Source organism: Trichechus manatus, unplaced genomic scaffold (assembly GCF_000243295.1).
Source record: "Trichechus manatus latirostris isolate Lorelei unplaced genomic scaffold, TriManLat1.0 scaffold00111, whole genome shotgun sequence".
Taxonomy (NCBI): Eukaryota; Metazoa; Chordata; class Mammalia; order Sirenia; family Trichechidae; genus Trichechus; species Trichechus manatus.
In genome coordinates, this window is record NW_004444047.1 from 5,167,394 (window position 1) to 5,177,677 (window position 10,284).

A 10,284-nucleotide genomic window follows, 5' to 3' on the forward strand; every position below is an offset into this window, starting at 1 on the left:
AGTACGTGGACCAGTCCCCCCAGTGCCTGCACCAGCCTCCCTAGTACCTGGACCAGCCAGCCCCCAACCCAAGTACCTGGACCAGCCCCTGTAGTAGCTGGACCAGCCAGCCCCTCCCCCCCCACACCATAGTACCTGGACCAGCCAGTCTTCCTCCCCCAGTGCCTGGAGCAGCCCCCCTAGTACCTGGACCAGCCAGTTTTCCTCCCCCTGTGCCTGGACCAGCCTCCCCCACCCCATGCCCCCATACTTGGACTGGCCTAAGGCTTACTGTTGGGATCCTTTCTTGGGCAGCTACCACCTTCCAGGCTGTGTTAGCCAAGCTGTTCCTCAGCCCATGAAGGGAGCAGGTCAGCGCAGGGGCCACGGGCCCGGGACCCCTGACTGGGAAGGGCAGCCCCACCCATAAGGCTTCTGTGTTCCACCAAGAGCGGGAGGACCAGGGAGGGGGCACAGATGGGACCAGGGTAAGGTGGTTAGCAGGGCAGGAGGGCTGTGGGGGTGGGGTGGGGGTGTTGTAGGCTCAGGAAGGTCCTTCAGCGCCAGTGGTTCGGTGCTGGGGGGAGGGATCAGGTTCATTTGAAAAGTGGGGAGAAAAGCACCTACTTGGTGAGGCTGAGGTGAGAGTGGACCAGGGGATGCTCACAGCTGTTTCCCCTGCTCCCCCAGACACCTGAGCGCACCCTGGCTGGGGACCAGGGTGCTCCCGGGGCCCAGTATGAGGAGGAGCCTCCCCCGCGATGCGCCCATGCAGCCTCAGATGCAGGAGGGGTTCTGGGCCCCATCCCATCCCTGAGGCGGCCCAAGGAGCCCCTTCTGCCTCCAGGGTGGGGGGCCAGTGGCTACCCTGTGAGGGGACAGGCTCACCTCTTCCAAGGGAGCTGACCCACAGGTCCAGACAGCTGGGCTGTGGTTTGGGCTGAGGGGCAGCGCCTGGCCTCAGCGGCCCCAGGCCGAGGTTTGGAGGCTCCTTGTCCAGCCTGTGTGACAGACAGGCCCTTGAGGACCCCGAGCCTGGGTCTGGAGGCTCTCCTGGGCCACTTGACCCCAGCAGGAGGAGAGAGACCTCAGGCAGGGCCTAGGCTCCGCAGGAGGCAGAGGCGGGCAGGATGGGCAGTGAGTCTGGAAGGGGAGACGGACATGGGAGACCCTGGTGCCCAGCTCCTGGAGTGGGAGACAGTGGGCAGGTGGTGGTCAGCAGAAGCTCCAGGAAGGAGTGAGGGGAAAGGGCAGAGTTCGTCTAAGTGTGCCTGGCAGTGCCCCACCTGATCCACGGGGTCCCAGCACCCCAGCCATAGGCCACAAGTGACGTGGAGCTGTGAGCTTGGTCCCTCCGGTCCGGGAATTGTCCATGTCCAAGAGGCCCACTCATGGGCTAACCTGGCTGGGACTGCTGTGTCCCCGGGTGTCACCATCAACACAGTGGGGCTGTAAGCACACGGGGTGTGCACAGGGGAGCTCAGCTGGCAGGTGAGCCTGGTCCAGGCCACTGCCCCCACAGGGTGGGGTCAGGACTGCCCCATTACCTGATGGCCTGGCCCCTGTGCTCGGCAGGGCTCTATCTCTTGGTGGCCACCCTGCAGTTGGCCCTCTGCTGGCCCTGGGGTGTGGGGAGCTGAGCAGGCAGGCCGCTAGGTGCCTGGGCAACACAGAGCAGGCCAGCACCAGGACCAGCCACCAAGAGCCACCTGGGCCTCCCCAGCCCCTTCTGGAAGGGGGCCTGTGCCCTCTGCCAGTCAGAGCCCCCAAGGCCTCGCTAGGTGAGCTGGGTGGCCCTAGACCCACCTGCACCTCTGTGCCTCCCTGTCCTTGCCCTCAGTGCTAGGTGCTACTCACCTGCCACAACCCTCATTGTTCTGGGCTGTTCTTGGGCCCAGACCTGCCCAGGGCTGCTATGGTCCCCAGTCGCCTGGGTGGAGCCGGGGCTTGTCAGGGCCAAAGGGTGGCCCATTCTTTGTGCTCCAGTGGTCGGGCCCTGGAGTGAGCACTGTCTCTCTCTCTCTCTAAACAGGTCTTCACACAATGAGCTGGAGAAGCACAGGTAAGTGATACCTTCAGCCCTCCACCCCACCCCTCCCGGGAGCTGCCTGGCATGTCTAGCCCACCTTCTGCCAAGGGGGACTCTGGGGCCAGCCATCTGCAAGCCTGTGTCCTGGTGTGCCTGAGCTCTCTGCCTCCTTCAGAAAAGGGTCAGTTTGGGAGGCAGGAGGGGACTCAGACCCTGCTTTTGGGGCCAGGAACTCGGGCAGGGCCTGTGTGCTGTGAGCAGTTAGTGCTGCCTTCCCAGAGGAGGTGGTTGGTCCACTTTGGGGCAGTCTGAGCCTTCTGAGGGCAGCCCCTCAGGACCTGGCCTCAGGCCAGGAGGATTTGGTCCTATTGGTTGGGGGCTTCCAGCCCTCTGGGGCCTACCTTGCAAGGAGTCAAGGCCAGAGTCGTGTCTGACAGGCAGCGGGCTAGGCGGCCAGTCCCAGCCTCCTTGGGCCTGGAGGGAGTTCTGTCCCAGGGCAGGATTTTAGAGGAGCCCCACATGATACCCACATGACTTTAGGCGGGGGCCCCTGGGCAGCGTGGTGGCTGGGGGAGCTCTCCCTCCATCCTACGTCAGCCCGGGCCCCTCTCCAGCTAATGGAGGCCGCTGGACTGCCTCGGTGGGGATGAGGTGTGTGCCGGTTCAGCGGGCCTCGGGGAGCCCCTGTGGATGGACACCCTTAAGGCTGGTCTCAGGACCTGGCAGGTGGGTGCAGGGACACGTTGGACCAGGCAGCCCCATACTGAGGTGGGTGACCCACTGAGGAATGCTGGGCAGTAGCTTTCTCCTGACCCTTTTTCTCATCTGTGAAATGGGCTGTTCCTTTCTCCCCTCCTCAGTTGGGGGTGGGTGTCTGGATCCAAGCCGAACCCTCCCCAGCCCGCTCCGGGAAACTTTGGCACTGGGCTAGTTTTCTGTATCCCGCCTCCCGCCGATGTCTGTGCCCACGGCAGTGCCAGCTTCCGCTCCCCCGGGATTCTGGCCTCTGACTGGGCGGGTGCTGGGCAGGGACAGGACGCTGTGTTCTCTGGAGGAGCTGCATTTCCTGGATCGCTGTGCGTGTGTGGTGTGTGTGTCTGGGGGTTCCCTAGAGGCCACCGAGGTGGGGGCAGGTGCGGGGGCTGAGAGAGCCAGGCAGGCCCTAGTGTTGCTCCCAGGCCAGACGGGGTGGGCCTGGCTTTGCCTGGGACTCAGAAACCTGGGTGGATGCAGTGTTCTCGTGGAAGGCTTCCCAGAGGTGGTACCTGGGAGGACAGACAGAGAGCTGGGATGACATTGAGGGGAGGGCAGGTGGCCAGGATACGCAGCCTGGAGGTGGAGGACAGGGGCTCATCTCTGACCCCTGGGCCCACAGCTGCCCTTTGACCCTGACTTTGGCCTCTGTTACCTCCTCCCAGGGTCTGGCCTTAGGTTGGGCCCCGTGGGACCCTCTTGAGACACAAAGGAAGGCTGGGAAACCTGGGCGCTCGTATCCCCTTCCAGCTGCTCTGTTCCAGCCTGGCCTGGAGTATGGGTCCCGCTGGGGCCTTGACCATGGCTGTCCCTGATACTCGACGCCCAGGCCAGTGGCTGTAGGAAGGGCTGCACTGGTTGTCCCCAGGAAGGAAGGATGCACCTGGCTGGGTGCCCAGCCGGCCCCCAGGGAGGCAGGGCACGCACGGACCCTGCCCTCCTGGTGGCATCCCTCAGCTGGGGACCCGCCTTGGACCTCTGGCCTTCCCTTTGTCTGGAGCTCTGGGCCAGTCCTGTCCTGTTACTGCCCTGGCCTGTTCCTACCCACCTTCTTCGCCTCATGGACAAGTACCTCCCTGGGGTCTGCTAAGACCAGCACTCAGCTGCTGACCTCGGGGACCCCCAGTAGTTTCCTCTGGCCAGTGACTCTGGCCTTCCCCTGTGTGGGGAGGGGCTCCAGCCATCCTTCCCAGCTCTCAGCGCCCCCAACCCAGGTTTTAGAGACCATCCCAAAGTTACAGCTCTGTACTCCCTTGGGGCTGGGTGGACACGTTGTTGGGTTTTAAACGTTGCACACCTGTAGTCAGATGGCTTCTCTCTGTTAGTGGAAGAATGTCTGGTGATTTCTCAGTAGTCTGTTCATGTACATCATGGGGTGCCTGGACCTCCCCTGCAGCCTCGCCCCCAGAGGCAGCCACACTTAGCAGCTCCCAGGCTGCACCTACACTGCTAGCCTTCTCCGCCTGGGTGCTAACTGCTAATCGGACTTTGTTAGGATGGGGTCTTAACCATCTGTGATTTCGTAACTCTTTCACGTGACGTCACTTAAGCGCTGTCCACCTACGTCTGTGCCGTCCTCTGCCTCCTGGTCTCAGATGCCCACACAGCACCCTCAGCTGGGCTGCCCGGGACTCAGCGATCCCCATAGTGTCAAACTTGGGGGTGCTTCCGTGTTTCAGGACAGATGGCACTGCAGCAAATGTTGAATCTTTGCATACCTGTGGGGATCGTTTAGTAGGATAAAAACCCTACAAGCAGAAATGTTGGTCAAAGAGTATGAGCTGACTTAATTTTGAGAGTTGTTGCCAGGTGGCCCTTCAGGACTCCTGCGTCTGTTCACTATCCCCACCTCTGGCCAGCGTATGTCACCGGTGTCAATCGCTCCTTTTAGTTTTAGCCCGTTGGAAGGACAAAAATCAATGTCTCCTGGCCCGAGTTTTCCTTTCCTCGATATAGAGGATGGGCTCCGTTTTTACGCTGAACTAGCCGGTTATGTTCTGTTACTTGCCTGCTTGTGTCCTTTGCCCATTTTCCTGTTGAGATATTCCTCTTTTTTATTTTGTGTTTGTGTGACCTTGGAATATTACGAATACTAACCGTTTGTGTTTTATGTGTATTGTGAATATTTTTTCCACTGTTTTGTGTCTTTCAGCTGTGTTTTTTCCACTTTCTTGTACAAATGTGTCTTTTTCTGGTTGTAAAAGTAATATGTGGTTCTTTTAGCATAGAAAATCTGGACCAGAGACAAGCACAAAGCCACATAAATAAACGTGACCGATCGTACCCCTTGGAGATGCACGCTTCCAGCGCTTCCTTGTGTTTTGTTGAGTCTCTTGTGTGCGTCCACTGTTTTTATTTTCTTGTTTTTAACAAAATTGGGTCACTTGTTACATACGTGGTTCTGTGTCCTAATTTTTTCACTTAACATTCGCCATGCGAAAACGTAGACTACGCTAGAATGATAGTAAGGTTGTTTCTGGGTGGTGGAATTTGGGGTGCTTTTCATCTATTTTGTTTTTTTGTTGATTTGTGTGCATGCTCTAATTTTTCCACAAAGATCCTGTACTGCTTACGGAGCTAAGTAATGGATGGTAAAAATTGACGCTTACCGTATGGCTGGTAGTGCAATGGTTATGCGCTCACCTGCTAACCAAAAGGTGGGCAGTTTGAACCCACCAGCCACTCTGCAGGAGAAAGCCGTGGCAGTCTGCTTCCGTAAAGCTTACAGCCTTGGAAACTCTTTGGGGCAGTTCTACTCTGTCCTACAGGGTTTCTATGAGTCGGAATTGAGTCGACGACAATGGATTTGGATTATTTTTGGTATATGATGAGTGGAGGGACCCTGGGTGGCACAAACAGTTTACTCTCGACTACTAACCGGAAGGTTGGCAGTTTAAACCCACCCAGTGGCACTGCAGAAGACAGGCCTGGCGATCTGCTTCTGTAAAGATTACAGTCAAGAAAACCCTATGGAGCAGTTCTATTCTGTAACACATGGGGACGCCATGAGTCGGAATTGGCTCTACATCCCCACTTGTGAACTTAATCCCCAGTGTAGGACAGGCTGAGGGGCGCTCGCCCCCATTGGAAATGAGGAAGCTGAGGTTCTGAGGTTCGAGACGCTCCAGGTGGTCGTGGAGCAGTGGCCTGGGACTCCAGTGAGTTCTGGAGCTTGCTACGTGGTCCCCTTCCCCATCTTTGTACAGTGGGGAGAGGGGCATCTCTAAAGACTCCACCAGCTGTAAGCAGAGTCTGAGGCCTGCCCAGCCCTAGGTTCTCTGCTCAGGTTCCACTGCCCAGGTTGCCGGCGCCTGAGCTCCGTGGGCGTAGCACAGCCTCTGTGTTGTGTCCTGGCAGTCCTTCTTGAGACCTAACTCTGGGTGAGCAAAAAACTTCAAGGCGCCGTGGTGCTGTGGGCGGGTGCACCAGGTGGGAAGGTGCTGTGTGGACACAGGTCATAGTGCGGCTGGCCCCCCTCCTCCTCGGCTGGCCCTCCTCCCGCAGGGTGGGGCAGTTATCTCCGCTCTGCACCCGGCTCGCTCGCAGGGTGAGCCTGGGCCTCCCTCCCCAGCACCCAGCTGCCCCTTCCTTCTCCAGGCCCACAGGCTGCTCCTCTGTCCAGCAAACTGGCTGTCCCTGCCCCTTTCCTCCCAGGGTCTCTGTGAGACCAGATGCGATGGATGTAGCTTTGCTGGTTTTGGAAAGCGCGGAGCAGAGAGGAAGGTGACAGTGGCGTGGGAGAGAGCACTCACAGGCAATGGCAGGGGTTTTTCCGAAGCTCAGAAAATACTGCCGCCTTTGAGCTTGCAGTTGCACTGCTAAGAAGTCATCCTTAGCAGATCGTCGTGGGCTGGAAGTGGCCTCACGCCGGCTGCGGGTGGGCAGGTGTGTCGCGGGCCGTGGCTACGCTGCACGCTGTGGACCCTGTAGTGCTGTGGTGGCAGTTGAATGTCCGTGCGGTGGTGGATGAGTGTCGGCATGGCAGCAGTCCCAGCATAGAAGGGAGAAGGAACAAGCTGGCCATCCTGGTGGGATCCGAGAGAGACTGGGGGTAGGCTCGAGCTGCCCCCCCATGATTCCCCCCAGTCTGCCTCCCCAAACAAGCCTACGATCCCAGGCTCTCTCCCCAGTCCCCATAGAAACAAGTCTGGGGTATAAAGGCGTGTGAGCAAATGGCACAGTGTGTTAGGGTTCCAGCTTGGTGGAAACGTGACGTTTGCCTGTGTGGACACGGGACAAACTCTGGAATGGAGCAGTTACCGAAGGGATTCCAAACTTGGGGGGTTGGCCCGGGAGGGGGCAGTCCCTGGCTGCCCACCCTGACTGACTGACGTTTCTGTAGTGACAAGAGTGAGCGGGGGGGACGCACTACAGCCAAGTACACTTGGTGAAGGTGGGTGGCATCAGTCCTGCCAAGTCCCCCCAGGCTGTTCCCAGGCCCCTCAGACTGCAGTACAGAGGGTGGTGGCAGCGGAGCTGAGCCGGGCTCCCAGGCAGTGCCTGGCGGTGGGCACTCCAGGCCTCTGGGAGGCCATGGTAGGCTGAGCTGGCCGTGTGGGCCCAGGCCACCAGCCACCTCTTATGCTCAGGCACTGGAGGGTGGTGGCGGCTCTGGGTGAGGGTGACAGGCTCTCCAGGGGCTGGGACAGGGATGCTGAGCAGTCTGCATCAGGGTGAGGTCTGTGCAGGGGGCCCTGACCTCCTGCCTGAGGGTCTGTCTCTGGCCTTTCAGACGAGCCAAGCTCAGGCTCTACCTGGAGCAGCTCAAGCAGCTGGTGCCGTTGGGTCCCGACAGCACACGCCACACCACGCTGAGCCTGCTGAAGCGCGCCAAGATGCACATCAAGGTGAGCCGCCGCGCCCGCCGCCCTGCCTGGCGGCCTGGGCTGGCTCGACTTGCCCCCGTGTGCCCCGGGGAGCCCCCCGTGGGGCCGGTGTGGCTGGATGTGGGGAGGGGAGCTGCCAGGCAGGTGTGCACTGAGGCCTGGGAGGCTGCTGGCCGTGGGGGATGCGGAGACAGCAGCTGGAGCTGCTGAGTGGTTCAGGAGGTCACCGGGGCATGTCACTGCATGGAGATGGGGTGGGGGAGGGGTGGAGTGGGCAGGCTGGGAGAGGCAGGAGGAGGGGGGCGTATAGACCCGTCTCGAGGCCCTGGGCTGTGAGGTGGGCTGGGACGGGCAGGAGGGCCATTGTTGAGAGGCCCATGGGATGGGGCGGAGGCAGCTGGAGGGGGCTCAAGGTACCTGGGGTGGGGTTGAGAGTTCAGTCTCTGGGGCGGGGAGGGGGGCATGGGCAGCAGGAGACACCTGCAGGTTTAGGGTCTTTGGAAGTTAGGGCCAACCGGGGGTCTCAGCCCCAAGCAGGGGTACCTTCTGCCTGCAGGCATGGGCACCTCGAGGGGAAGTGGCCAGGCAGCATCTCAGATGCCCCCCCCACCCCAGGAAGGTGTAGGGGAGAGGCTGGGGTGGGGAAGAGCCGCTGCCCCCTGGCTGTGCTTCAGAGGTGCTGCCCGAGGGCTGGTGCCAGGCTGGGGGCTGTGGACACTCTAGAGCTGGTCAGCAGACAGCGTGAGGCTGGGAGGTGGCACCTGGGTGTGACCCTCATGCCGTGGTGGAGGGACTAGGGCTCCTGTAGGCTGTTGGAACCCTTGGAGGCCTGGTGACCTGTGGTCTCTGGAGGTTGGCGCCCTGCCAGGCCAGGTTCTCTGTGCCAGGGTGGGTGGCAGTGTGGGAGTGCCCCCATGGCTCACAGCACACCTGGCCTCCAGAAACTAGAGGAGCAGGACCGTCGGGCACTGAGCATCAAGGAGCAGCTACAGCATGAGCACCGCTTCCTGAAGCGGCGCCTGGAGCAGCTGTCGGTGCAGAGCATGGAGCGCGTGCGCACGGACAGCACGGGCTCCGCCATCTCCACGGACGACTCCGAGCAAGGTGGGGTCGGAGGGGACGGCCCTGTGAGCACACACGTTGTGTGGGGCAGCCGCAGCCTGACTGGGGAAACTGAGACTGGGAGGGCCAGGGTGGGTGGGAGCATGGTGATGGGCAGCAGGGAGCAGTGCGGTGGGATTGCTGGGCATCGTCTGAGCACCTTGCATGGAGGGCTCATTCATTCCTCAGCGTCCACATGTTGGGTGGACAGGGACAAGGAGGCCACGGCACAGAAGCCAGTGACCTGCCCAAGTGGGGCGGACCTACCTATCTGCTGCCCCAGGGCCCCAGTCCTACCCGTCCGCTACCCCGGGGCCCCAGACAAGTCCCCCCACCCCCTGGAGAGTAAGTGGAGAGCCTGGAGCCTTTCCTTGGAAGAAACCCTTCCTTGGAAGGAGCCCCTGGGCTGGCGCCTGTGTCCATCCTGACCCCGTTCCCTCTCTCTTCCCCCTAGAAGTTGACATAGAGGGCATGGAGTTTGGCCCAGGCGAGCTGGACAGTGTTGGCAGCAGCAGTGATGCAGACGACCACTACAGCCTGCAGAGTGGGGGCTCCAGTGATGGCAGCTACGAATCCCCCTGCCGGCGGCCTGGCCGCCCTGGCCTCTCGTAGGTCCAGTGCCCTCGGCCTGCCTGCCCACCCGGCCAAGCGTTTCAGCCCTCCAGTCCTCCCTGTGACCGATACCAGCCTTCTCCACGGCCCACTGCTGTGCCATTCTGGAAGCCCCAGCTGCCGCCTGGGCTGCCTGCTGACCACCTGCCTGCCTGCCAGCCAGGGCCCACCGAGCCGCCCGCCCCTCCCAGCTGGGCAGGGCCCCCTGCAGGGAGGCAGGGCCCTGCTCCCCCATCCCAGGGAGCCCAGCGTAGCCGCCCACGGTCTGTTTTCAGAATCCTAATCATTCCAGAAGTATTAAATGTCATTGCTGCAAACCTCGACGGGCACCGTGTGACGGGCTTAATGACCACCCAAACCCCGGATCCCAGGAGAAAGGAGTGGACCGAGGAAGGAAGGGAGGAAAGAGCGGCTCTCAGTTCGTCCATCCGTCCATCGGTCCATGTAGGCTCCTGAGGCGTGGACAGAGGGGACCGTGAAGGGCGGGACTCGGGTGAGCACCCTGGGGCAGGTGGGCAGAGAGGGGCCTTCCCTTTCCACACCTGCAGGCCTCAGGAGCTGGCCTGGGCTCTTGGGGCAGGCCGGGCCCCACCCCGCCAAGCCTAGCAGCTTCCACCCTGTCAGCAGTGGCCAGTGACACCAGCACCGTCAGACGCACACACGCATACGCTTAGGCATACACGCACGCGCACCCACAAACACACATGATCCTGCAGATACCCAGATCCTGAGTCCCCGGGACCCAGAGGGCACGTGTCCTGGGGCAGTCAGCCTTCAGAGATCGCCTGGGCCAGCGCTGGCCCCCGTCTCATCTGGCTCCCCCTCCCACCCTCAACTCACCAAACGGCCCCGCCCGTGCAGACGGGAGGGGGGCTTCTCTCCCTGGTGGGAGCTGGTGGAGGTTGTGGCCACCCAGTCCTCGGGGAGCTGTCTCATCTCCCTCTCAATAAGCAAAAAAAAAAAAAAAAAAAAATGCTGCCCCGC

The 10,284-nt window shown here is 61.1% G+C and overlaps 1 protein-coding gene across 1 annotated transcript in view; it reads left to right on the top strand.

Moving 5' to 3' along the window:
• The window catches only part of MXD4 (MAX dimerization protein 4), a 12,301-nt gene extending 2,680 nt beyond the window's left edge, over positions 1–9,621 (top strand). Inside the window, exons 3-6 of the mRNA XM_004383520.2 lie at positions 2,012–2,041; positions 7,494–7,608; positions 8,529–8,691; positions 9,143–9,621. Of these exons, the coding sequence (XP_004383577.1) occupies positions 2,012–2,041; positions 7,494–7,608; positions 8,529–8,691; positions 9,143–9,300 (466 nt within the window). The 3' untranslated portion in view covers positions 9,301–9,621. The remainder of the gene's footprint in view (positions 1–2,011; positions 2,042–7,493; positions 7,609–8,528; positions 8,692–9,142) is intronic.
• Positions 9,622–10,284: the final 663 nt, after the last annotated feature.